Below are 27,747 nucleotides of genomic sequence, written 5' to 3'. Positions count from 1 at the left end.
GTCCAGCTGCAGAGGACGCAGATGGAACTGGTCAAAGGGAACCGCCTCCATTGACGCCACCATCTGACCCAGCACCTGCATTAGGTGCCTGATGGAATGACGGTGGGGCCTCAGCAAAGAGCGCACCGCCAGATGGAGGGACTGCTGTTTGACTAAGGGCAGCTTCACAAGTGCCGGCAGAGTCTCGAATTGCATCCCTAGGTACGTGAGCTAGGTCGGAGTCAGAGTGGATTTGGGCAGATTGACAAGCCACCCGAATTGGACTAGAGTGGCGAGAGTAAGCGAGACACTCCGCTGACAGTCTGCACTGGATGAGGCCTTGACTAGAAGGTCGTCCAGGTAAGGAATCATTGCCAACCCCTGGAGGTGCAGAACCGCAACCACTGCTGCCATGACCTTGGTGAATACTCGAGGAGCCGTGGCTAACCCGAAGGGGAGAGCCACGAATTGGAAATGTTCCTCTCAGATTGCAAAACGTAGCAAACGCTGGTGTGAAACTGCAATTGGCACATGCAGATAGGCACCTCTGATGTCGATGGATGCCAGGAAATCTCCTTGGGTCATTGAGGCAATGACTGATCGCAGAGACTCCATGCGAAAATGCCGCACCTGAACATGCTTGTTGAGAAGCTTGAGATCCAGGATGGGCCGGAAGGAACCGTCCTTTTTGGGAACTAGGAAGAGATTTGAGTAGAAACCTCTGAACCGTTCCCGGGCGGGAACCGGTACAATTACTCCGTTGGCCTGCAAGGATGCCACGGCCTGAGAGAAGGCGGCGGCCTTGGAGCAGGGGGGAGTTGACAGAAAAAATCTGTTTGGCGGGCTGGAAGAGAATTCTATCCTGTAGCCGTGGGAGATGATATCCCGCACCCACTGATCGGAGACGTGTTGAAACCATACGTCGCCAAAGTGGGAGAGCCTGCCACCGACCAAGGACGTTGCTGGCGCGGCCAGATAGTCAAGAGGAGGCTGCCTTAGTGGCAGCAGCTCGTGCGGTCTTTTGAGGACGCGGCTTCGTGCGCCAGTTGGGTTTTTGGTCCTTGGCTGAGTTAGTGGACGAGGCCGAGGGCTTAGAGGATGACCAGTTGGAGGAACGAAAGGAACGAAACCTCGACTGGTTCCTGCCCTGGACAGGTTTCCTGGTTTTAGTTTGTGGCATGGAAGTACTCTTCCCGTCAGTAGCTTCCTTAATAATTTCATCCAGTTGTTCACCGAACAGCCTGGACCCAGCAAAAGGGAACCCAGCAAGGTACTTCTTTGAAGAAGCGTCTGCCTTCCACTCTCGAAGCCACAAGATCCTGCGGATAGCGAGGGAATTAGCCGAAGCCACCGCAGTGCGGTGAGAAGCTTCCAGCATGGCAGACATGGCATAGGATGAAAAAGCTGAAGCTTGAGAAGTTAAGGCAACCATTTCGGGCATAGATTCCCTGGTGAGGGAATGCATCTCCTCTAGAGAAGCAGAGATGGCTTTGAGAGCCCACACTGCTGCAAAAGATGGGGAGAACGAGGCCCCTGCCGCCTCATACACAGATTTGGCCAGAAGGTCAACCTGGCGGTCAGTGGAATCTTTAAGAGAGGTGCCATCAGCCACTGATACAACTGTCCGGGCTGAGAGTCTAGACACCGGAGGGTCTACCTTTGGTGAATGAGCCCACTCCTTGACCACCTCTGGTGGAAAGGGAAAACGGTCATCAGAACCACGCTTTGGAAAGCGTTTGTCAGGACAGGCCCTAGGCTTGGTCACAGTAGCCTGAAAACTGGAGTGGTTAAAGAACACACTCCTTGTCCTCTTAGGCAAGGTAAACTGGTGCTTTTCTGCCAGAGAGGGTTGCTCCTCTGATACTGGCGGATTGAGGTCCAGTACAGAATTAATGGACGCAATCAAATCACTAACATCTGAGTCACTTTCGGACAGATCAATGGGGCACATGGAGGCCGCCTCCGAGCCCCCAGTAACGGCATCCTCCTCGTCCTGCGAGTCAGCTCTTGAATCAGAGCCGCGGGACGAGGAAAGAGAGGGAGCCCTGCGTCTCCTCTTAGGAGGACGGGGTCTGGGACCAGATGAAGAATCCTCTGTGAGCTCCGCTGAGAGAGCCCTAGCAGCAGAGGCGCCCTGTGAAGGGGGCTGATGCATGTTCAGCAAGTCCGTGACAGCTGTCCCATGGAGTCGGCAAAAGACTGGGAGATTGACCTAGAGAAGGATTCTACCCAAGCCGGGGGTTCAGCCACCGGAGCCGGAGCAGCCGGAGGGACCACTGTGGGTGCGATTCCAGGCTGAGGCATTGTCAGGTTAGAGCAGGCATCACAATGTGGATATGTGCTCGGTTCAGGCAGCACGAGCTTACATGCAGTGCATATTGCGTACAGCCTTGCTCCTTGTGTGAGACATGCTGCTGAAGTGGGGGCTCTGAGCCAGAATGACCCCCAGAGAGTATATAAACAGGTCCACAACCGGAGGTTGTGGCTTACCAGACCGTTTGTGTGCCCTCCAGATCCCACAGCCCGGACCCCCAGACAGATTAGCAGGGATGCTGCAGCCAGCGCCGATCGCTGAGAGAACGCTGATAAAATGGCGCCGGAGCGAGGGGGCGGGACCTACTCTGAGAGCGGGATCTGGAGGGCCAAGGAGATTTACAGGGGAGGGGACATGTACTCAGAGAGGAGTGTCCCTCCCCTGTGCCGAACGGCCGCTGGGCGGAGCCGCACTGTCCCTCTGCATGATTGACATGCAAAAGCAGTGAAATCGAAACTAGGGCTCAGGCGAAGCCGGCGCGCAGGCTCCATCGGCGCGGTTCTCAGGTGATAACCAGAGAACCGGCCGGAAATGTCAGAACAGTTACACAGCACACTCTCCATAACAATAAAGTACAAGGGACCCCCCGAACATAAACGTCTCAGATACTTAGCTTGTGAGACACAGGGTTTCAAGTCCCTGGGAATGAGTGCTCCGTCCAGCAGGATCCTGAAGGGCTGCGGATGGAGACCGGCCTCCTGCAAAGCAGGGAGAACCGTGCTGAATCCCACTTCAAGCCAGAGCCCGAGGGATGGTGAAGGAGCACGGCATGTAAGGCTCCAGCCCTGGAATCAACCGTAACAACACCGCCGACACAGTGGAGTGAGAAGGGACATGCCGGGGGTCCAGGCTTGGACCCGCTTTTCTTCAAAAACTTTCCAAAAATGAAAAATCAGATGAGAATGCATGTGTGGATGTATGCCTCCTGAACACAAAGCAATGAACTGGCTAGATTTGGTTATCCAGGGGGTGTATATGCTCAGAGGGAGGAGCTACACTTTTTCGTGTAGTACTTTGTGTGTCCTCCGGAGGCAGAAGCTAAACACCCAAAGTCAATGTCTGGGTCTCCCATAGGAACGATAAAGAAAGGTGAGTATAAACGTTTATTTTTTTTCTCTGTGCTATAGGATACAGGCCATATACCAGGATGGTATATGAGCACGATGGGGGCATATAGCAGGATGGGAGTATATGAGAAGGATGGATGGGGGGGTATATGAACAGGATGGGGGTATATGAGCAGGATGGGAGTATATGAGCAGGATGGTAGTATATGAGCACGATGGGGGTATATGAACAGGATGGGGGTATATGAGCAGGATGGGGGTATATGAACAGGATGGGGGTATATGAACAGGATGGGAGTATATGAACAGGATGGGAGTATATGAACAGGATGGGAGTATATGAACATGATGGGAGTATATGAACACGATGGGAGTATATGAACACGATGGGAGTATATGAACACGATGGGAGTATATGAACACGATGGGAGTATATGAGCAGGATGGATGGGGGGTATATGAACAGGATGAGGGAATATGAGCAGGATGCTGGTATATGAGCAGGATGGGGGTTTATAGCAGGATCATATACAAGGCAGGAGGATCATTACCAGGATGGGGTACCTTAGTAGAGAATTTGGGGACATTACCCCCATAACAGTGTCAGCAGCAGATCCTCGCCCCATAACAGTGTGTCATGACCACATTTTTTTGCTTAAAGTTTTATTTTCCTCCTCTAAAACCAGGGTGCGTCTTATAGTCCGGTGCGTCTTACAGTCCGAAAAATACGGTACTTCTCACCTATGAAACATGGTGTCTAAGATGCCAAAAGCAGGTGGTCTGTTTTAAAGGTTTCCAAACACATTGTGAGACTCCTGAAATAACAGGTAGCTAATTTTCTTAAGAGGCCTACACTTCTTCAAAAAAGAACCTTCATCTTAGGCAGTTTATATGCTGCAAAATGAAATCTCTGCCGCTTTTGAGATGGCATGCATTTCTACCATGTATCTATGGTAGTTTTCTTGTGTACAAACATTACAAAAATGCGGTGTGTGGGACACAAATTCATATATAAGACCCCTATTAATTTCTGGACACACAGGAATGTGTTAGGATAAGCAGAGGGTCTTCATAAACACTCAGAGCGAGAAGACAATGAAGTGAAATGTAATGTGGCGCGTCCATACCGGAGGAATCTCATCTCTTCACTCTTGGCATCGTTATCAGTCACGATCTTAGAGGTTGTGACACTGACTTCCACACCATCTACAATGAACTTTCGAGTCTTCTTCAGAGTCTTTTTCTGTCTTCTGGTATCCTAGTGAACAATTTACAAAGCAGAAATTTTTGTAAAACATTGAGTATCACAAACATGTCCATAGCAGATAAAGAGATGAGAGAAATCTGAAGCCCTCTAACTCTAATAGAAGCCTTACCTGTATGGAGATGGAGCCGGACTCTTTATTCTTGGTCAGGAAGCTGGATATAGACAAGTTTAAGTCCATGCTTCCACTGTCGGCCGTAGATCCCGTTCCGGAATCTGAATCCACTTCCTTCTGAACTTCAGCTTCTCCTGAAGGAGAGGTCTCCAGACTCACTTTCTCCTTCTCTTCCCCTTCTGCAGAGACAACACTGATACTGGGCACGATGGCTTGAGTCTCAGTTCCTGAGCTGGTAGTACCGTCGCTAGCATTTACAGCATTGTCCTGAGGCTGACTTTGAGATGGTTCTTTACTAGGATCAGAAGCTGTGGAAGATTCTTTCTCAGATTCGGGAAGAACTTGGGTGTCGTTCACAGGCTTCTTTTCTTCTACCACCTCCACTGATGGAGTCATGACTACTTCATCGTTAGTGATGTGATTGACTTGATCAGTGGTTTCTGGCAATTTCTCTTCTTGAGTGATGGTGCTATCATCTGAAACTCTTTCCTGATTTTCCTGGGGTCCATCATTTACAGGAGGACTGTCAGAGGATTCTGGTTTCTCGCAAGGTTCCTGTTCCTGCACTAGTTCTGATACTTTTGTATCCTCTGAAGTCTCCTCACTTACATTTGTGTCTGATATGGAATCACTTGTACCGTTTTCCTTTACTTCAATCTCTGACTTTTCATCCGGCACCTCCATGGTTTCCGTGGTCTCGGCCTGCGGCAGCTCATTCTTAATCTCGGGAGTAGTGCTTGCTCCTGGTTCACATACATCATCAGATTTCTTACTTTCCTCAACACTTTCCATTTCTTTCTTCTCAGGTGTTTCAATAACTTCTTCTTTAACTTCAGAGGGAAGTCCTTCTTTCTTTTCCGGCTTCTCCTCAGCCTCATTTTCTGGAATTGAAGGCTCTTGTACCAAGGCCGGTGTGCTAGGAATAGTAGCCGCTTCCAAAACCGGTAAGCCAGCCTCCTCTTTTTTCTCTGTCACCACTGTCTTGTCGATGCTTGGAACTTCAATGTCCTTTTTGGTGACCTCTGGACTAACCGGTTTCTTGTCTTTAGGAGCTTCCTCAACTTTCTCCTTCTTCGTTTCCTTTTCAGAGACTTTATTTTCTACTGAAGGAGGCACAATTGTTTCAGAAACCGGTTCAAGAGTTGAAGCATTTTGGGAAAGTTTGTCTTCTTCCAAGCTGGCAATACTGAGGTCCGAGGAAGCCCTTTTACTGTCTGGAACAGGCTAAAGAAAAGGAATTTAATACAGATATAGATTAGGTTTATAGCAGCAGCAGCACCATGACATATTATAATATTATAGAGGTGCAAGCCCAATAATGCCGTGTTAAAGAACCTTAATAGCAGGAGCCCCAAATATCCCACTAAATAACAGATATATAATAAAAGACTCCGTAGTCAAGTTGAAATGCTGCTACAAGGATGACATTATTTATATCACACAAAACCCCTTTCAAGCTGTGGCCCTGAGGGTGACTGGCTGATTGCCCCAATTATGGCCACTGGGCACATTTTCCTTGGAAAGTCACCGCCAGGCTAACATCTTGGCTGTAGAGAAATGCAGTGCTACACGGTGGCTACATGCCTAGTCCATGTACCTGAATATTGGCTCTATTTGGGAAATACATAGCAAAGATTTCCTAAAGCTTAACATGGACAAAACAGAGTTCATTGTCTCTCCTCCTCCTCACTTATCTCCTCCAACAAGCCTTTCCATCAAACTTGATGGTTGCTCACTCTCCCCAGTCTCACAAGCTCGTTGCCTTGGAGTAACCCTCGACTCTGCTCTATCCTTCCAGCCACAGATCCAAGCCCTCTTCACCTCATGCAGACTACAACTCAAAAATATCTCCTGGATCCATGCTTTCCTTAACCAAGAATCAGCAAAAACATTAGTGCATGCCCTCATCATCTCCTGCCTCGACTACTGCAACCTCCTGCTCTCTGGCCTCCCTTCCAACACTCTTGCACCCCTCCAATCTATCCTAATCTGTGCGGCCCGCTTAATCCACCTCTCCCTTTGCTATTCCCCAGCCTCGCCACTCTGCCAATCCCTTCACTGGCTTCCCATCGTCCGACTCCAGTTCAAAACATTAACCATGACATACAAAGCCATCCACATCCTGTCTCCTCCTTACATCTGTAACCTAGTCTCCCGGTACCTACTTGCACGCAACCGCAGATCCTCACAAGATCTCCTTCTCTACTCCTCTTTTATCTCCTCTTCCCACAATCGCGTACAAGATTTCTCCCGTGCCTCCCCCATACTCTGGAACGCTCTACCTCAGCATATCAGACTCTCCCCTACTATGGAAATCTTCAGGAGGAACCTCAAGACCCATCTCTTCCAACAAGCCTACAACCTACAATAGCCCTCAGTCCAGTAGACCACTGCGCAACCAGCTCTGTCCTCACCTATTGTACCCTCACCCATTCCCTGTAGACTGAGCCCTCGCGGGCAGGGTCCTCTCTCCTCCTATACCAGTCTGTCTTGTACTGTTAATGATTGTTGTACGTATACCCTCTTTCACTTGTAAAGCACCATGGAATAAATGGCGCTATAATAATAATACTTTCTTTCTGGTGGATCCACATTTGGAATCGGCTCCAAAAACGTAATAAAAAAACTCACATGTGATCAAGGCTATAGATGGTTCATTAATACCCCCATAAGTGTATTACGTTACACAGACAAACCAGCCTGAGCTTTTCAGGGAAACAATGGCCGGCTCTATCTACAAGAGCGGAAATGAGTCTGTGATAAGTGGATGGGTAAACAGCTTTATGTTCCAGGTCATTACTTTTCTGAAATCTCAAGTATTTACATATGGATTAGGTTGTGTACTTAAAGGTTACATACAGGGCTTCATTTATAGAGGAACCTGGCTTGCCTGTCTGTGTTTCCCATTTGCAGACATAACCAGCACTCTGGCAAAAAAATAAGGAGGAGCGGTGCTGTGCTGAGCAATGCTGTGCCATCTGCATAGCAGAAACCTCAATTCGTAGTATGGTGGAGCCATGGTTTTGTGGGGTCAAATCCCACCAAGGACAACATCTGGCAGGAGTTTGTATGTTCTCCCCGTGTTTGTGTGGGTTTCCTCCTGGTTCTCCAGATTCCGCCCACACTACAAAGGCATACTGATAGGGAATATAGAATATATTCTTCCCTTGGCTAGTCGGTCCTCTTTAGCATGTAAGTACGCCCCTGTGGGTGTGCGAATATCCTAATGAATGTGCAGCGTCAGAGACCTGGTCGCTCTCACCTCTCTGCTGCCTCTGCGGCCGATACTGGTTTTCATCTTAGTGCGAATGATCAGAAGTCCCTGCACTTCTGATAATACACACTACACCAGTTTGATGTTGGGACGCGTACACCTGGCTTCATAGTACGCATGATCGGAAGTCTGGGGACTTCTGATCATGCGCATTGAGATGAAAACCAGCATCGGCCGCGGTGGCAGCAGAGAGGTGAGAGCGACCATGCCTCTGACACTGCGCATGTTAGCATCCCCACAAAGGGCAAGTTCTTACATGCTAAGGGGGCTGACTAGCCAAGGGAAGTAAAGTCCTTCAGACTAGTCGCTGGCCTCATTAGCATATGATAAAGATCTTAAAAAGATCTTTAGAAAAAGTATTTCTAATCTATGCCACTACAGTCTGGGACCGTTGGACAGGGATTAAAAAGAAATGCTCTTGTTGACAGTTTCTCTTTAAGTCTTATATTATGCTTCCTCTGGGGGTATACATTTGCACTATTCCCCAATGTATACCCCCAGTGAAAAACATTGAGGTATGCCAGTGTATATGTATACGGTGGTACATGTCAGCCAATTTTTTTTAATGTGTCCACCTCTATAGAAAAAATGCAGCAGACTATGGTTTTCTATACAGTGAAAAATAGAAAGCCATCACGTAGTGTTCTAGTCCATCCAAAAAGAACAAGCTTTTTTTTTTCTTTACACAGAATATGACTGCACAAACTGAGACTAAGCCACAGAAAATCAGAGAGATCACTGAAGGTGATCCACAAAATAAAGCCCACTAACCAAAGAGCTCTCGGTCTCCTCTTCCTCATCGTCCTCTTTACTCTCCTCCACCTCCTCCAGGACCTCGGCCTTGGCCTCCGCGATCAGCTCTCGCACGGGTTTGTTGCTGTTCACCACAGATACGAATGGGTGCTGCAGGGAAGGATTGCAGGAGCTTTATATTCTATTCATATGAGACCTTGACCATTCATGGTGAGGACAGCCTCCATCTATTACCTGCAGTAACTGAGGAGTGGTCCATCGAGCATCCAGATTCTTCTCCAAACATTTTCTCAAAAAATCGTTAAAATCCCTTGACCTGCAGGAAACATATTTGACATCTAATTGTGGTCCTGTGATGTCAGTCCCTTTTAAGTAGTGTCTAATGATGCCGCTATTGTAACAGCCTTGCAGAGGATATGTTACAGGCACTAGATTCTGTGATTGGCACTGCTCCAGGGAACCAGTCTAATTGGCAGGTGTGGAGTCGGAAAGGACTTTTTCCCCTAAAGTGGGGCTATTAGGACCTCCATCATGGGGTTTTCACCTTCCTCTACAGTAACATGTTAGGGTATACAGTACAGACCAAAAGTTTGGACACACCTTCTCATTCAAAGAGTTTTCTTTATTTTCATGACTCTGAAAATTGTAGATTCACATTGATGGCATCAAAACTATGAATTAACACATGTGGAATGAAATACTTAACAAAAAAGTGTGAAATAAATGAAAGTATGTCTTATATTCTAGGTTCTTCAAAGTAGCCACCTTTTGCTTTGATTACTGCTTTGCACACTCTTGGCATTCTCTTGATGAGTTTCAAGAGGTAGTCACCGGAAATGGTCTTCACTTCACAGGTGTGCCCTGTCAGGTTTAATAAGTGGGATTTCTTGCCTTATAAATGGGGTTGGGACCATCAGTTGTGTTGTGCAGAAGTCTGGTGGATACACAGCTGATAGTCCTACTGAATAGACTGTTAGAATTTGTATTATGGCAAGAAAAAAGCAGCTAAGTAAAGAAAAACGAGTGGCCATCATTACTTTAAGAAATGAAGGTCAATCAGTCCGAAAAATTGGGAAAACTTAGAAAGTGTCAGCAAGTGCAGTGGCAAAAACCATCAAACGCTACAAAGAAACTGGCTCACATGAGGACTGCTCCAGAAAAGGAAGACCAAGAGTCACCTCTGCTGCGGAGGATAAGTTTATCCGAGTCACCAGCCTCAGAAATCTCAGGTTAACAGCAGCTCAGATTAGAGACCAAGTCAATGCCACACAGAGTTCTAGCAGCAGACACATCCCTAGAACAACTGTTAAGAGGAGACTTTGTGCAGCAGGCCTTCATGGTAAAATAGCTGCTAGGAAACCACTGCTAAGGACAGGCAACAAGCAGAAGAGACTGGTTTTGGCTAAAGAACACAAGGAATGGACATTAGACCAGTGGAAATCTGTGCTTTGGTCTGATGAGTCCAAATTTGAGATCTTTGGATCCAACCACCGTGTCTTTGTAGAAAAGGTGAACGGATGGACTCTACATGCCTGGTTCCCACCGTGAAGCATGGAGGAGGAGGTGTGATGGTGTGGGGGTGCTTTGCTGGTGACACTGTTGGGGATTTATTCAAAACTGAAGTCATACAGAACCAGCATGGCTACCACAGCAACTTGCAGCGGCGTGCTATTCCATCCGGTTTGCGTTCAGTTGGAGCATCATTTATTTTTCAACAGGACAATGACCGCAAACACACCTCCAGGCTGTGTAAGGGCTATTTGACTAAGAGACTAAGGAGAGTGATGGGGTGCTACACCAGATGACCTGGCCTCCACAGTCACCAGACCTGAACCCAATCGAGATGGTTTGGGGTGAGCTGGACCGCAGAGTGAAGGCAAAAGGGCCAACAAGTGCTAAGCATCTCTGGGAACTTCTTCAAGACTGTGGAATTGTTACAATTTAAAGTAGAAAGAAGACACATTTCTTTATTTTTTTTGTACTTGTTGTGCACACCTGTCCAGCCCCTTCCAAACCCAAAATTTTCCATAAGATTTAAAAATGAGATTAAGGATTATTCCCATCACCAAGATCCTATCCCAATTCTTAGTAGGTGTAATAATAATAATAGCAAACACCTCCAATTAGAAATGTAGTATAGTTCTCCTGATATAGCTATGTCTCTTACCTCATGTGCAGGGCATTGCAGCTTAGGTGTCCATGGTATAACAACAAGCAACTAACTAACTGTCACTATGATTGGATGTAGCCATGGATACCTAAGCTGCAATTCCCTGGACATGAGGTAAGAGACATGGCTATATCAGGAGAAGTATACTACACTTCTAATTGGAGATATTTGCTATTATTATTATTATATCTACTACATATTGGGATAGGATTTTGGAGATGGGAATGCCCCTTTAATAGTCAAAAAGAATATTGTTAGACTTAAAGTGTCACATCTGCAAATCCTGCCTGGTAATATATTCAGATGTGTCCAGCTGTATATTGGATTCCTCTCCTTACCCTCTGACCCTTCTCTCTCCCTCCATCTATTCCTCTGCCCCCCGATGCTAGCAAACCCATGAATGTGTGAATATTGGCAAACAATTAAGGGTTTTCTAGTTTTGGAAGCTGCTTCTGAATGGATATTCTCATCACTTGGGAATGTGCGAAATTGCAATTTGCATAAATAAAAAAAAAGTGAATGGGTTTCAGGAAATTGTGGGTGTAGAATCTGTAGACTGCGAGAGGATGAGGCTTTCTTAAGGAATACAAATCCTAGAACCCCCCCCCCCCCCCGGTGCTAGGAAACCGGGACTGCACATTTGGGTATGTCATTTTTTTGTAATCAGGGCCAATTTTCATAATCAGTGACTCTGCAGGGTCATCAGACACACAATGGTTGTTTTATATCTTACTTTGGTTCCCAAAATAGAAGGAGCCCTGTAGTATGGCTCCACAGCTGAGCAGGTCACAGCAACCCTCGGTATTGTGCGTGGGGGGTGTGCAGAACAGGAAGTCAGGGTGCTGCAACTTGGGCCAATAGATGCAAAGCAGGAAGTGATGTCACAGAGTGGGTGTGGTATGGCCAAATTCTTAAGTACAGCCTAATTACATGCAGAATTGTATGTCTGTGGTTTAAAGGGGTTGACGATCCTTGGAGTACAAGTCTTTAGTCACTGTAGGTGATTGCAGACTCATACCTCAAGGCTGGACAACCCCTTTAAAAGGGAACCTGTCACCAGATTTGGCGACTATAAGCTGCGGCAACCACCAGTGAGCCCTTATATACAGCATTCCAGAATACTGTATATAAGGGCCCAGGCGGTGCTGTATAGCATAAAAAAAACACCTTTATAATACTCACCTGTGGGTCGGTCCAGTCTGATGGGTGTTGCTGCTCTCCGGTCCGGCGCCTCCTCTCTCCGACCCGGCGCCTCCTCTCTGCTGCGATCTACGTCCTCCTCCTACGCAGCCCAGTATGGATAACGCATCCTACATCATCCACACAGGCCAACATTGCGGTTCTGCATAGGCTCACTTTGATCTGCCCTGCTGAGGACAGATCAAAGTACTGTAATGCGCAGGCATGAGGAAAGATTTAAGACCGCCCGCGCATGCGCACTACAATACTTTGATCTGCCCTGAGCAGGGCAGATCAAAGTGCACCTGCACAGGACCTCAATGCTGACAAGTGTGAATGACGTAGGATGCGTCATCCCCACGGGCCTTAGAAGAGGGAGGATGATGATCGCTGCAGAGAGGAGGCACCGGACCGGAGACCATTGATGTCCATCGGAACAGACTGCCCCTTAGATGAATATTATGAAAGTGTTTTTTATGTTGTACACAGCCTGGGCTCTTATATACAGTATTCTAGAATGCTGTGTATAAAAGCCTACTGGTGGTGGCCGCAGCTTATAGGGGCCAAATCTGATCTGTTGACAGGTTCCCTTTAAGAAAGGATGTGCAAACCACCATAAAAACACAGGGGGATCAGAGAAAAGATGCCCATACACAGATAATTTTTAGCAGAAAGATCGATCAGGGTCCTGCCGGTCGGACCCCCATTGATCATTAGGTGACCTGTCACAGTTACATAAGGGAAGACCAAAGAAGACCAGCAGGCTTCTGGAGGGGCTACAGATCTGAGCTCTTTCCCTATAATATAGACTCTTATGTAAGACAGGGTGCACTTACCATCTCGATGGGTGCGCCAATGTTGGAGGCTCCGATTTTGCAATCTTTAACAAGACACGCATAGGATTTAGTTCATGATGTGGGGGCTCAATCTGAGCCATCTCGATTAAAGTCACGCCGAGAGACCAAACGTCAGCTTTAAAGTCATATGGCTTGTCCTTAGACGTCTCACACATCACCACTTCTGGGGCCATCCTAATGGGAGAGAAGGGGATGAATGTATAGGGTGGCAGCACAATATAACAACCTGGGGAAAAAACAGGGTAAGAGGTGGCGTATGCTACAAATACAGCACCGTGCATGTGAACGGGGCACACAAAACCTTATTTCCCTGCAGGAAAGGGACTTAGAAATGGATTTATGGTCACGCTGTGGACTTTAATGGTCAATTCCATGGCAGATTTGTTTCTGAATTATCTCCATTTTTCACTTGCTTTATTATGGAGAAGCGGCATCCATGGCTCACCTGCGGTGAAATCTACAAGCAAACTTTAATTGGAATAATCCCAGCTCTGAGATTCATGGCATATCGACAGGACAGCGTCATTCTGATCAACCCAAGACGACCTCTTAACAGGGAATGAATGTACAGACGGTGGTAGACGTATTAATCTTCTATTGGAAAGTAATAGTTTTCCTTAAAAGGATTATCCAAAAGAAGGGAATTTTGTTTACTTACCGTAAATTCCTTTTCTTCTAGCTCCAATTGGGAGACCCAGACAATTGGGTGTATAGCTTCTGCCTCCGGAGGCCACACAAAGTATTACACTTAAAAGTGTAAAGCCCCTCCCCTTCTGCCTATACACCCCCCGTGCCTCACGGGATCCTCAGTTTTGGTGCAAAAGCAAGAAGGAGGAAAAGTTATAAATTGGTTTAAAGTAAATTCAATCCGAAGAAATTTCGGAGAACTGAAACCATTGAACATGAACAACATGTGTACACAAAGAACAACAGCCCGAAGGGAACAGGGGCGGGTGCTGGGTCTCCCAATTGGAGCTAGAAGAAAAGGAATTTACGGTAAGTAAACAAAATTCCCTTCTTCTTTGTCGCTCCATTGGGAGACCCAGACAATTGGGACGTCCAAAAGCAGTCCCTGGGTGGGTAAAGTAAAACCTCGAAATAGAGCCGTAAAACGGCCCCTTCCTACAGGTGGGCAACCACCGCCTGAAGGACTTGCCTACCTAGGCTGGCATCTGCCGAAGCATAGGTATGCACCTGATAAGTGTTTCGTGAAAGTGTGCAGGCTCGACCAGGTAGCTGCCTGACACACCTGCTGAGCCGTAGCCTGGTGCCGCAAGGCCCAGGACGCACCCACGGCTCTGGTAGAATGGGCCCTTAGCCCTGAGGGAACCGGAAGCCCAGAAGATCGGTAGGCTTCGAGAATAGGTTCCTTGATCCACCGAGCCAGGGTTGATTTGGAAGCCTGTGACCCTTTACGCTGGCCAGCGACAAGGACAAAGAGTGCATCCGAGCGGCGCAGGGGCGCCGTACGAGAAATGTAGAGTCTGAGTGCTCTCACCAGATCTAACAAGTGCAAATCCTTTTCACATTGGTGAACTGGTTGAGGACAAAAAGAGGGTAAGGAGATATCCTGATTGAGATGAAAGGGGGATACCACCTTAGGGAGAAATTCCGGAACCGGACGCAGAACCACCTTGTCCTGGTGAAACACCAGGAAAGGGGCTTTGCATGACAGCGCTGCTAGCTCAGACACTCTCCGAAGTGATGTGACTGCTACTAGGAATGCCACTTTCTGCGAAAGGCGTGAGAGAGGAATATCCCTCATTGGCTCGAAAGGTGGTTTCTGAAGAGCCATCAGCACCCTGTTCAGATCCCAGGGTTCTAACGGCCGCTTGTAAGGAGGGACTATGTGACAAACCCCCTGCAGGAACGTGCGGACCTGTGGAAGTCTGGCTAGGCGCTTCTGAAAGAACACAGAGAGCGCTGAGACTTGTCCCTTAAGGGAGCCGAGCGACAAACCTTTTTCCAATCCGGATTGAAGGAAGGAAAGGAAAGTGGGCAAGGCAAATGGCCAGGGAGAAAAACCCTGATCAGAGCACCAAGATAAGAATATCCTCCACGTCCTGTGGTAGATCTTGGCGGACGTTGGTTTCCTAGCCTGTCTCATAGTGGCAATGACCTCTTGAGATAACCCTGAAGACGCTAGGATCCAGGACTCAATGGCCACACAGTCAGGTTGAGGGCCGCAGAATTCAGATGGAAAAACGGTCCTTGAGACAGCAAGTCTGGTCGGTCTGGTAGTGCCCACGGTTGGCCCACCGTGAGATGCCACAGATCCGGGTACCACGACCTCCTCGGCCAGTCTGGAGCGACGAGGATGGTGCGGCGGCAGTCGGACCTGATCTTGCGTAACACTCTGGGCAACAGTGCCAGAGGAGGAAACACATAAGGGAGTTGAAACTGCGACCAATCCTGAACTAAAGCGTCTGCCGCCAGAGCTCTGTGATCTTGAGACCGTGCCATGAATGTCGGGACCTTGTGGTTGTGCCGGGACGCCATTAGGTCGACGTCCGGCATCCCCCAGCGGCAACAGATCTCCTGAAACACGTCCGGGTGAAGGGACCATTCCCCTGCGTCCATTCCCTGGCGACTGAGAAAGTCTGCTTCCCAGTTTTCTACGCCCGGGATGTGAACTGCGGATATGGTGGAGGCTGTGGCTTCCACCCATAGCAGAATCCGCCGGACTTCCTGGAAGGCTTGCCGACTGCGTGTTCCGCCTTGGTGGTTGATGTAAGCCACCGCTGTGGAGTTGTCCGACTGAATTCGGATCTGCTTGCCTTACAGCCACGGCTGGAACGCCTTTAGGGCAAGATACACTGCCCTTATCTCCAGAACATTGATCTGAAGGGAGGACTCTGGCTGAGTCCAAGTACCCTGAGCTCTGTGGTGGAGAAAGACCGCTCCCCACCCTGACAGGCTCGCGTCCGTCGTGACCACAGCCCAGGATGGGGGCAGGAAGGATTTCCCCTTCGACAGAGAAGTGGGAAGAAGCCACCACTGAAGGGAAGCCTTGGCTGCCCGAGACAGGGAGACGTTCCTGTCGAGGGACGTCGACTTCCTGTCCCATTTGCGGAGAATGTCCCATTGAAGTGGACGCAGATGAAACTGCGCAAAAGGAACTGCCTCCATTGCTGCTACCATCTTCCCTAGGAAGTGCATGAGGCGCCGCAAGGGGTGTGACTGGCCTTGAAGGAGAGATTGCACCCCTGTCTGCAGTGAACGCTGTTTGTCCAGCGGAAGTTTCACTATCACTGAGAGAGTATGAAACTCCATGCCAAGATATGTCAGTGATTGGGCCAGTGTCAGATTTGACTTTGGAAAATTGATGATCCATCCGAAACTCTGGAGAGTCTCTAGAGCAATGCTCAGGCTGTGTTGGCATGCCACTTGAGAGGGTGCCTTGACAAGCAGATCGTCTAAGTAAGGGATCACCGAGTGTCCCTGAGAGTGCAGAACTGCTACTACTGTTGCCATGACCTTGGTGAAGACCCGTGGGGCTGTCGCCAAGCCGAAAGGCAGTGCCACGAACTGAAGGTGTTCGTCCCCTATGGCGAAACGCAGGAAGCGCTGATGCTCTGGAGCAATCGGTACGTGGAGATAAGCATCTTTGATGTCGATTGATGCTAGGAAATCTCCTTGGGACATTGAGGCGATGACGGAGCGGAGCGATTCCATCCGGAACCGCCTGGTTTTTACATGTTTGTTGAGCAGTTTTAGGTCCAGAACAGGACGGAAGGATCCGTCCTTTTTCGGCACCACGAACAAGTTGGAGTAAAAACCGTGACCCTGTTGCTGAAAAGGAACAGGGATCACCACTCCTTCTGCCTTCAGAGTGCACACTGCCTGAAGAAGAGCATCGGCTCGCTCGGGGGGGCGGCGATGTTCTGAAGAACCGAGTCGGAGGACGAGAGTTGAACTCTATCCTGTAACCGTGAGACAGAATGTCTCTCACCCAACGGTCTTTTACCTGTGGCAGCCAGGCGTCGCAAAAGCGGGAAAGCCTGCCACCGACCGAGGATGCGGTTTGGGGAGGCCGAAAGTCATGAGGAGGCCGCTTTGGGAGCGGTTCCCCCGGCGGTCTTTTTAGGACGTGACTTAGACCGCCATGAATCGGAGTTCCTCTGATCCTTCTGAGGCCTTTTGGACGAGGAGAATTGAGACCTGCCCGCGGACCGAAAGGACCGAAACCTCGATTGTACCTTCCGTGGTTGAGGTCTGTTTGGTTTGGACTGGGGTAAGGATGAGTCCTTTCCCTTGGATTGTTTAATGATTTCATCCAATCGCTCAACAAACAGACGGTCGCCAGAAAATGGCAAACCGGTTAAGAACTTTTTGGAAGCAGAGTCTGCCTTCCATTCACGTAGCCACATGGCCCTGCGGACTGCCACCGAATTGGCGGATGCTACCGCCGTACGGCTCGCAGAGTCCAGGACAGCATTAATGGCGTAGGACGCAAACGCCGACGCCTGAGAGGTTAAGGACACCACTTGCGGAGCAGACGTACGTGTGACTGCATTAATCTGCGCATGACAAGCTGAGATAGCTTGGAGTGCCCATACGGCTGCGAATGCTGGAGCAAAAGACGCGCCGATAGCTTCATAGATGGATTTCAACCAGAGCTCCATCTGTCTGTCAGTGGCATCTTTGAGTGAAGCCCCATCTTCCACTGCAACTATGGATCTAGCCGCCAGTCTGGAAACTGGAGGATCCACCTTGGGACACTGAGCCCAGCCCTTGACAACGTCAGGGGGGGAAGGGATAACGTGTATCCTTAAGGCGCTTGGAAAAACGCTTATCTGGACAAGCTCGGTGTTTCTGGACTGCCTCTCTGAAGTCAGAGTGATCCAGAAACGTACTCAATGTACGCTTGGGAAACCTGAAACGGAATTTCTCCTGCTGAGAAGTTGACTCCTCAATTGGAGGAGCTGGGGGAGAAATATCCAACACCTGATTGATGGTCGCTATAAGGTCATTCACTATGGCGTCACCTTCAGGTGTATCTAGGTTGAGAGCGGCATCAGGATCAGAATCCTGATCTGCTACCTCCGCTTCATCATCCAGAGAGTCCTCCTGCTGAGACTCCGAACAGTGTGATGAGGTCAAGGGAATTTCCCAGCGAGCCCGTTTAGGCGGCCTGGGACTGCGGTCCGTGTCAGAGACCTCACCCTGGGACCTATGGGTCACCCCAGGAGCACTTTGCTGCTCTAACTGAGGGGGGCCTGGGGTCAATGATTGAACAGTGCCCGTGGCCTGAGTCACCGGTCTGGACTGTAAGGCTTCTAGTATCTTAGCAGACCATTTATCCATACTCTCAGACAGTTTGTCAGCAAATACTGCAAACTCCGTCCATGTCACCTGGACAGTGGTAGCAGGTGGTTCCACCTGGGCCACCAGTAGCAGAGGCTCCGGCTGAGTAAGTGCCACAGGGGCCGAGCATTGCACACAATGAGGATCGGTGGAACCTGCCGGTAGTATAGCCGCACATGAGGTACAGGTTGCAAAGTAAGCCTGTGCTTTGGCACCCTTGCTTTTTGCGGACGACATGCTGTTGTCTCCTCTGAGTACAATCCAGGAGGGTATATAGCCAAAAATCAACAGTGCGACCGTACAGTGTAAATGTATAGCATATAAGCATATATATATATATATATATGTACACTTCGGCACTCAGTGGGGCCAGCACCCAGGTGCTGCTTACCGACCGCTCAAAGCGGTTGTGTGATCACCAGATTCCCTTGCCTGGGCCTCCCAGAACCGTGTTGTCTCTCCTCTCCAGCGTCAGAAGTGCTGACAGGAATGGCTGCCGGCGTTCTGTGGGGAGGAGGGGGCCGTGGGCGTGCCCTAGAAAGTGCGGGAATCTGATGCCCCACTGAGCTGAGTGAGGGGGGAGGAGGATACAGAGTATGCTCCAGCCCTCAGCGCTGACGTCCTGTGCAGCGTCCCGCCCTTCCCCTGACTGGCAGGCCTGGGGGCGGGAATATGCGATACTAGGCCGCAAAAGCCGGGGACTAAAGTTATAAGCGCGGCCGGCAAATAAGCACGGCCGGCGCGGTAGTCCCCGGCGCATTAACACACCCAGCAGTGCTGCAGTGTGTATGGCACAAGCGCTCCATGCGCGGTCCCCCAGGGGGACACAGAGTACCTCACAGTAGCAGGGCCTTGTCCCTGACGATACCCGGCTCCTGTCCAGCAGATTCCCCAGGGGCTGCGGAGGGAGCACGGTCTCAGTGCCTGGAGACCGATTAGGATCCCACTTTACCCAGAGCCCATTAAGGGATGGGGAAGGAAAACAGCATGTGGCTCCTGCCTGTGTACCCGCAATGGGTACCTCAACCTTAACAGCACCGCCGACCAGAGTGGGGTGAGAAGGGAGCATGCTGGGGGCCCTGTTATGGGCCCTCTTTTCTTCCATCCGACCTAGTCAGCAGCTGCTGCTGACCAAGATGTGGAGCTATGCGTGGATGTCAGCCTCCTTCGCACAAAGCATGAAAACTGAGGATCCCGTGAGGCACGGGGGGTGTATAGGCAGAAGGGGAGGGGATTTACACTTTTAAGTGTAATACTTTGTGTGGCCTCCGGAGGCAGAAGCTATACACCCAATTGTCTGGGTCTCCCAATGGAGCGACAAAGAAATCTAAAATGTTGCCAGTCACATAATTCAAACAGCAGCTGGTCCTAGTCATGGGTCAGGACTGCCTGCAGACTGAAGACACGCTGCCCTCAAGCCTTAACTGACATAAGAGCTGTGTGCAAACGGAGAAGGGCTGCGACAGGGAAACAAAGAAATCTTTACCTTGGATAACTGAGTAAAACAGATTTTTTTGTCTCCTGCCACAGGTCTCCATGCAAAGTCAACCAAGAAGAAGATTAATTTCATCTCCTATCAGAGCTATTCTCCAGCAGCTCACAGGTATGTGTGCTTACTACTCCTATATCAGTTCAGCCGCAGGTCTCAGGAACTGCGCTTCTTCAGGCTTTAACCCATCCTGACAAGTGACTAGGAGATGCTGCTGTTTGAATTATGTGACGAGAGCCATTTTATTACATTTTTTGTAGAACCCCTTTAAAAGGGAACCTGTCAGGTCAAAAAAGCGTTCAGTGTAGAGGGTGGTCTACACTGATCGGGGGCAAACCCCCACAACAGGCTGTGTCTGTACATGAGTTTCTGACTTGTCATTTATCCCTGTTCTTGTAGCAAGGCTCATTAGGAGGTCAGATTGCTAGAGTAGTTACCTCATCTAGGTGGTACTCCATACTCAGATGGTCTCTTTAAAGGGAACTTGTCAGGTCAAAAAAGCATTCTGACCTACAAGCAGCAGCCTGTGTGAGCTAGTAACCCCTTCCTACCCATCCCCATGTTGTTATACTGTGTAATATGAAAGTAATAAAAAAGAGAATTTTGTTTACTTACCGTAAATTCTTTTTCTTATAGTTCCGTATTGGGAGACCCAGACCTTGGGTGTATAGCTTCTGCCTCCGGAGGACACACAAAGTACTACACTAAAAGTGTAGCTCCTCCCTCTGAGCATATACACCCCCTGGATAACCAAATATAGCCAGTTTAGTGCAAAAGCTGAAGGAGAATAGCCACCCACAAGTAGAGATAGAGCAAGAACCGGAACAACCGGAGCCTCTGTCTACAACAACAGCCGGTGATAACACACGGAACAAGAAATTGCCAACAGGCAACAGGGCGGGTGCTGGGTCTCCCAATACGGAACTATAAGAAAAAGAATTTACGGTAAGTAAACAAAATTCTCTTTTTCTTTATCGTTCCTATGGGAGACCCAGACATTGGGACGTCTCAATGCAGTCCATGGGTGGGAATAAACAGAAAACTGAGAAGTAGGCAAAACCTAACTTCACAAATGGGCGACAGCCGCCTGAAGGATGCGTCTGCCCAAGCTCGCATCTGCCGAAGCATGAGCATGCACTTGGTAGTGCTTCGAAAAGGTATGCAGACTAGTCCAAGTGGCACTTTACACTCAATTATTCCATGAACATAATATATAAAAATATTTTATTGATTAAAAAACTATACACACATAATTAAAAAAGACAAAACATAGACCAAACAAGTGAGGGAAAAGGCAGAGGTAAATGTAAAGGATGGCCAAGGGAGCCAATATCTCAGTCCCGTTACACTATCAATTCATCAAATTTTTATATAGAACATTTACATGTATTGTAAAGTCAAGATAGACCAATGATGGAATATAACAAATCACATAGTAAGTAAGATATATATAGTGCAAGGGAATTAAGGTACAGAACAATAACTGGCAGCATGTATATGTCAACAGTTGGTGTATAAAGTATCACTCTCATAATCGATATAGAAATTACCTAAACCCATGATGACAAAAATTAGATTATTATATAAGTCTCTGTATCCAGAATCACAAAGAGTACGTAGACATCATGCGTAAATAATGAAATAGTAACAGATAGCACCAATTGGTGCAGGCTGCAATAATGACATGCACCTATCATTAAATCATATATAGAGAACAATCCCTCAATTGATGCATAGCATTATTACCATCTGATTGTATCGCAAAGTAGGTAAGATGTTGAAGGATCTCTATATCAGAAATCAAAAACCGCATTGATATAAAAGTGCAGAGACATAGCATCATGCATAACACATCAAGTATTCAGCTAATAGCAGCAATTGAACCAGTGTAATCGTATCAATACCGAAGCTCAAACCATGGCCAAAAAATGATAGCCCACCCTCACCAAACACTCCAACGACCGTTTCGCTACCGCTTCGTCAGGGAGTGAGGCGGGGAGGCTCGTGGATGCTTTAAATACCTGTATGGCAGAAGTATCTAATGAAAATCCAGGAGACACCATGTTTATCGGGCGGCGCGGATCGCGCATGCGCAAAGCCCCATCTTCGTGCCCAGAAGTCCGCCCACGTACATCAAGGGCGACAATGTCGCCGTTGATGACGCAAGCAAGACACCCACGCACGGACCGCGGCCCGCGCATGCGCACCACGCCGCACAGTGTCAACCACCGCCATCTTGGTAAAGGTATATTTTCTTCTAGTCCAAGTGGCAGCCTGACAGACCTGCTGAGCCGTAGCCTGGTGCCTGAAAGCCCAAGAGGTACCGACAGCTCTGGTCGAGTGTGCCTTGATCCCCGGCGGGGGAGGCACCTGAGTACACTGGTAGGCATCGGAAATGGCCGACCTAATCCAACGAGCTAAGGTCGGCTTAGAAGCCGAGATGCCCTTACGCCGACCTGTGGTCAGCACAAAAAGAGAGGTGCACCGCCTAAGAACAGCGGTGCGAGACACATAGATCCGGAGTGCCCGCACCAGATCCAGAGTATGCAACGCTTTTTCAAAGCGATGAACCGGAGCCGGACAAAAGGAAGGCAGGGAAATGTCCTGGTTAAGGTGGAAAGGAGAAACCACCTTAGGGAGAAAGTCCGGAGTCGGACGGAGAACCACCTTGTCTTGATGAAAAACCAAAAAAGGTGACTCCGAAGAGAGCGCAGCCAAATCAGAGACTCTCCTGAGGGAAGTTATGGCCACTAGAAAGACCACTTTCTGTGAAAGACGAGACAAAGAAACCTCCCTAAGAGGCTCAAAGGGGGGTTTCTGCAAAGCCGTGAGGACCAAATTGAGGTCCCAGGGATCCAAAGGCCGCCGGTAAGGCGGAATGATGTGAGATGCGCCCTGCATGAAGGTGCGCACCTGAGCCAGCCGGGCGATACGCCGCTGGAACAACACTGACAGAGCCGAGACTTATCCCTTGAGTGAATTGAGGGATAGTCCTAGCTGCAGACCGGACTGTAGAAAGGACAGAAGGGTCGGCAAGGAAAAAGGCCAAGGAGCATGGCCGGAAGAGCGAAACCAGGACAGGAAAATTCTCCAGGTCCTGTGATAGATTTTGGCCGAGGAAGACTTCCGAGCCCGAGTCATAGTGGAGATGACTTCAGGAGGAATACCAGAAGTCGTCAAGATCCAGGACTCGAGAGCCACGCCGTCAATCTGAGAGCCGCAGAATTCTGGCGGAAAAACGGACCTTGTGAGAGAAGGTCTGGACGGTCCGGCACCTCTACGGACAGATGGAGCAGGTCTGGGTACCAAGCTCGCCTGGGCCAGTCCGGAGCAATGAGGATGACCCGACGGCCCTCCATTCTGATCTTGCGCAGGACTCTGGGCAAGAGAGCTAGAGGGGGAAACACGTAGGACAGACGAAACTGGGACCAATCTTGAACCAGAGCGTCCGCTGCCAAGGCCTGAGGATCGTGGGAGCGAGCCACGTAAACCGGAACCTTGTTGTTGTGCCGGGATGCCATTAGATCCACTTCCGGAGTGCCCCACTTGCGGCAGATTGACCGAAACACTGCCGGATGCAGGGACCACTCGCCGTTGTCCACGGTTTGACGGCTGAGATAATCTGCTTCCCAGTTTTCCACGCCTGGGATGTGGACTGCGGATATGGTGGACTTGGAGTCCACCGTCCACTGAAGGATGCGTTGAACCTCCAACATTGCCAGGCGGCTGCGTGTCCCGCCCTGGTGATTGATGTAGGCAACCGCTGTCGCGTTGTCTGACTGGACTCGGATGTGCTTGCCCGCCAACAGGTGGTGAAAGGCTAAGAGAGCTAGAAGCACAGCTCTGGTTTCCAGCACATTGATCGAGAGGGCTGATTCGGATGGAGTCCAAGTGCCCTGCGCTCTGTGGTGGAGATATACCGCTCCCCAGCCGGATAGACTGGCATCCGTGGTGAGAATCACCCAGGACGGGGCCAGGAAGGAGCGTCCCTGAGACAGAGAGAGGGGCCGAAGCCACCACTGAAGGGAGCCCCTGGTCTGTGGCGACAAAGCCACTAACCTGTGCAAGGAGGAAGTCCGCCTGTCCCAACAGCGGAGAATGTCCAGCTGCAGAGGACGCAGATGGAACTGGGCAAAGGGAACCGCCTCCATTGACGCCACCATCTGACCCAGCACCTGCATTAGGTGTCTGATGGAATGACGGCGGGGCCTCAGCAAAGAGCGCACCGCAAGATGGAGGGACTGCTGTTTGACTAAGGGCAGCTTCACAAGTGCCGGCAGAGTCTCGAATTGCATCCCTAGGTACGTGAGCTTCTGGGTCGGAGTCAGAGTGGATTTGGGCAGATTGACAAGCCACCCGAATTGGACTAGAGTGGCGAGAATGAGCGAGACACTCCGCTGACAGTCTGCGCTGGATGAAGCCTTGACTAGAAGGTCGTCCAGGTAAGGAATCACTGCCAACCCCTGGAGGTGCAGAACCGCAACCACTGCTGCCATGACCTTGGTGAATACTCGAGGGGCCGTGGCTAACCCGAAGGGGAGAGCCACGAATTGGAAATGTTCCTCTCCGATTGCAAAATGTAGCCAACGCTGGTGTGAAACTGCAATTGGCACATGCAGATAGGCATCTCTGATGTCGATGGATGCCAGGAAATCTCCTTGGGTCATTGAGGCAATGACTGATCGCAGAGACTCCATGCGAAAATGCCGCACCTGAACATGCTTGTTGAGAATCTTGAGATCCAGGATGGGCCGGAAGGAACCGTCCTTTTTGGGGACTAGGAAGAGATTTGAGTAGAAACCTCTGAACCGTTCCCGAGCGGGAACCGGTACAATTACTCCGTTGGCCTGCAAGGATGCCACGGCCTGAGAGAAGGCGTCGGCCTTGGAGCAGGGGGGAGTTGACAGAAAAAATCTGTTTGGCGGGCTGGAAGAGAATTCGATCCTGTAGCCGTTGGAGATGATATCCCGCACCCACTGATCGGAGACGTGTTGAAACCACACGTCGCCAAAGTGGGAGAGCCTGCCACCGACCAAGGACGTTGCTGGCGCGGCCAGATAGTCAAGAGGAGGCTGCCTTAGTGGCAGCAGCTCCTGCGGTCTTCTGAGGACGCGGCTTCGTGCGCCAGTTGGACTTTTGGTCCTTGGCTGAGTTAGTTAGTGGACGAGGCCGAGGGCTTAGAGGATGACCAGTTGGAGGAACGAAAGGAACGAAACCTCGACTGGTTCCTACCCTGGGCAGGTTTCCTGGTTTTAGTTTGTGGCATGGAAGTACTCTTCCCGCCAGTAGCTTCCTTAATAATTTCATCCAGTTGTTCGCCGAATAGCCTGGATCCAGCAAAAGGGAGCCCAGCAAGGTACTTCTTTGAAGAAGCATCTGCCTTCCACTCTCGAAGCCACAAGATCCTGCGGATAGCGAGGGAATTAGCCGAAGCCACCGCAGTGCGGTGAGAAGCCTCCAGCATGGCAGACATGGCACAGGATGAAAAAGCTGAAGCTTGGGACGTTAAGGCAACCATTTCGGGCATAGATTCCCTGGAGAGGGAATGCATCTCCTCCAGAGAAGCAGAGATGGCCTTGAGAGCCCACACTGCTGCAAAAGATGGGGAGAACGAGGCCCCAGCCGCCTCATATACAGATTTGGCCAGAAGGTCAACCTGGCGGTCAGTGGCATCCTTAAGAGAGGTGCCATCAGCCACTGATACAACTGTCCGGGCTGAGAGTCTAGACACCGGAGGGTCTACCTTTGGTGAATGAGCCCACTCCTTGACCACCTCAGGTGGAAAGGGAAAACGGTCATCAGAACCACGCTTTGGAAAGCGTTTGTCAGGACAGGCCCTAGGCTTGGTCATAGTGGCCTGAAAACTGGAGTGGTTAAAGAACACACTCCTTGTCCTCTTAGGCAAGGTAAACTGGTGCTTTTCTGCCAGAGAGGGTTGCTCCTCTGATACTGGCGGATTGAGGTCCAGTACAGAATTAATGGACGCAATCAAATCACTAACATCTGCGTCACTTTCGGACAGATCAATGGGGCACATGGAGGTAGCATCCGAGCCCCCAGTAAAGGCATCCTCCTCGTCCTGCGAGTCAGCTCGTGAATCAGAGCCACGGGACGAGGAAGGAGAGGGAGCCCTGCGTCTCCTTTTAGGAGGACGGGGTCTGGGACCAGGTGAAGAATCCTCTGTGAGCTCCGCTGAGAGAGCCCTAGCAGCAGAGGCGCCCTGAGAAGGGGGCTGATGCATGGTCAGCAAAGTCCGGGACAGCTGTCCCATGGAGTCTGCAAAAGACTGGGAGATTGACCTAGAGAAGGATTCTACCCAAGCCGGGGGTTCAGCCACCGGAGCCGGAGCAGCCGGAGGGACCACTGTGGGTGCGATACCAGGCTGAGGCATTGCCAGGTTAGAGCAGGCATCACAATGTGGATATGTGCTCGGTTCAGGCAGCACGAGCTTACATGCAGTGCATATTGAGTACAGCCTTGCAGCCTTGCTCCTAGTGTGAGACATGCTGCTGAAGTGGGGGCTCTGAGCCAGAATGACCCCCAGAGAGTATATAAGCAGGTCCACAACCGGAGGTTGTGGCTTACCAGACCGTTCGTGTGCCCTCCAGATCCCACAGCCCGGACCCCCAGACAGATTAGCAGAGATGCTGCAGCCAGCGCCGATCGCTGTGAGAACGCTGATAAAATGGCGCCGGAGCGAGGAGAGGGGGCGGGGCCTACTCTGAGAGCGGGATCTGGAGGGCCAAGGAGATTTACAGGGGAGGGGACATTTACTCAGAGAGGAGTGTCCCTCCCCTGTGCCGAACGGCCGCTGGGCGGAGCCGCACTGTCCCTCTGCATGATTGACATGCAGGGGCAGTGAAATCGAAACTAGGCCTCAGGCGAAGCCGGGGCCTAAATTTAAGCGATGCGGCCGGCGCGCAGGCACCATCGGCGCGGTTCTCAGGTGAAAACCAGAGAACCGGCCGGAAATGAAATGTCAGAACAGATACACAGCACACTCTCCCCAACAATAAAGTACAAGGGACCCCCCGAAAATAACGTCTCAGATACTTAGCTTGTGAGACGCAGGGTTTCAAGTCCCTGGGGATGAGTGCTCCGTCCGGCAGGATCCTGAAGGGCTGCGGATGGAGACCGGTCTCCTGCAAGGCAGGGAGAACCGTGCTGGCTCCCACTTCAAGGCAGAGCCCGAGGGATGGTGAAGGAGCACGGCATGTAAGGCTTCAGCCTTGTAAATCAACCTTAACAACACCGCCGACACAGTGGGGTGAGAAGGGACATGCCGGGAGTCCAGGCTTGGACCCGCTTTTCTTCAAACTCTTTCCAAAAATCAAAAATCAGATGAGAATGCATGTGTGGATGTATGCCTCCTGAACACAAAGCATTGAACTGGCTATATTTGGTTATCCAGGGGGTGTATATGCTCAGAGGGAGGAGCTACACTTTTTAGTGTAGTACTTTGTGTGTCCTCCGGAGGCAGAAGCTATACACCCAATGTCTGGGTCTCCCATAGGAAAGATAAAGAAATAACGTTTTAGTACTTTCATATTCCCTATGTAAATGATAGTGTCTCTAGCCCCATGGGCGTTTCATCTCCCCGTGGGCATCTACATGCTTTCCATGGTATCACGGCCCTGTAAGCGTGATACTATGGATTTACATCAGCGACGTGACAGTCGCTACTTTAGAATCGCGTGTGCACGCTTACCATTCTCGCCGCCTCATCCTGGCGCTTGCTTCTCGGCTTCTCACGCGCACTGCGCATAACCGGAACCCGTAGGCGTCTTCTAAGCATGCTCAGTGCGTGTCAAAAGCAGAGAAGCAAGCGCCAGGATTAGGCTGCTTTCACACTACGTTTTTTGAACATGCGTCATGAACGTTTTTTTAACGCAAAAACGGATCCAGTGCAAATGCGTTTTCATTTCAATGCATTTGCAATGGACTCGCGTCAACATGCGTTCACCTGCGTTATAGTGAGG

The 27,747-nt window shown here is 49.9% G+C and overlaps 1 protein-coding gene across 2 annotated transcripts in view; it reads right to left on the bottom strand.

Moving 5' to 3' along the window:
- Positions 1-27,747, bottom strand: part of SLK (STE20 like kinase) — a 170,782-nt gene that overhangs the window by 98,012 nt on the left and 45,023 nt on the right. For both annotated transcript variants that reach the window (XM_075348523.1, XM_075348524.1), the window contains exons 6-10: positions 12,952-13,146; positions 9,001-9,082; positions 8,785-8,916; positions 4,737-5,963; positions 4,488-4,618 (exon numbers count right to left, since the gene is read on the bottom strand). In XM_075348523.1, coding sequence (XP_075204638.1) covers positions 4,488-4,618; positions 4,737-5,963; positions 8,785-8,916; positions 9,001-9,082; positions 12,952-13,146 — 1,767 coding nt within the window. The remainder of the gene's footprint in view (positions 1-4,487; positions 4,619-4,736; positions 5,964-8,784; positions 8,917-9,000; positions 9,083-12,951; positions 13,147-27,747) is intronic.

This window comes from Anomaloglossus baeobatrachus, chromosome 5, assembly GCF_048569485.1.
Source record: "Anomaloglossus baeobatrachus isolate aAnoBae1 chromosome 5, aAnoBae1.hap1, whole genome shotgun sequence".
Taxonomy (NCBI): Eukaryota; Metazoa; Chordata; class Amphibia; order Anura; family Aromobatidae; genus Anomaloglossus; species Anomaloglossus baeobatrachus.
The sequence above is the reverse complement of the archived record's forward strand: the minus strand, read 5'-3'. Positions and strand labels throughout refer to the sequence as shown.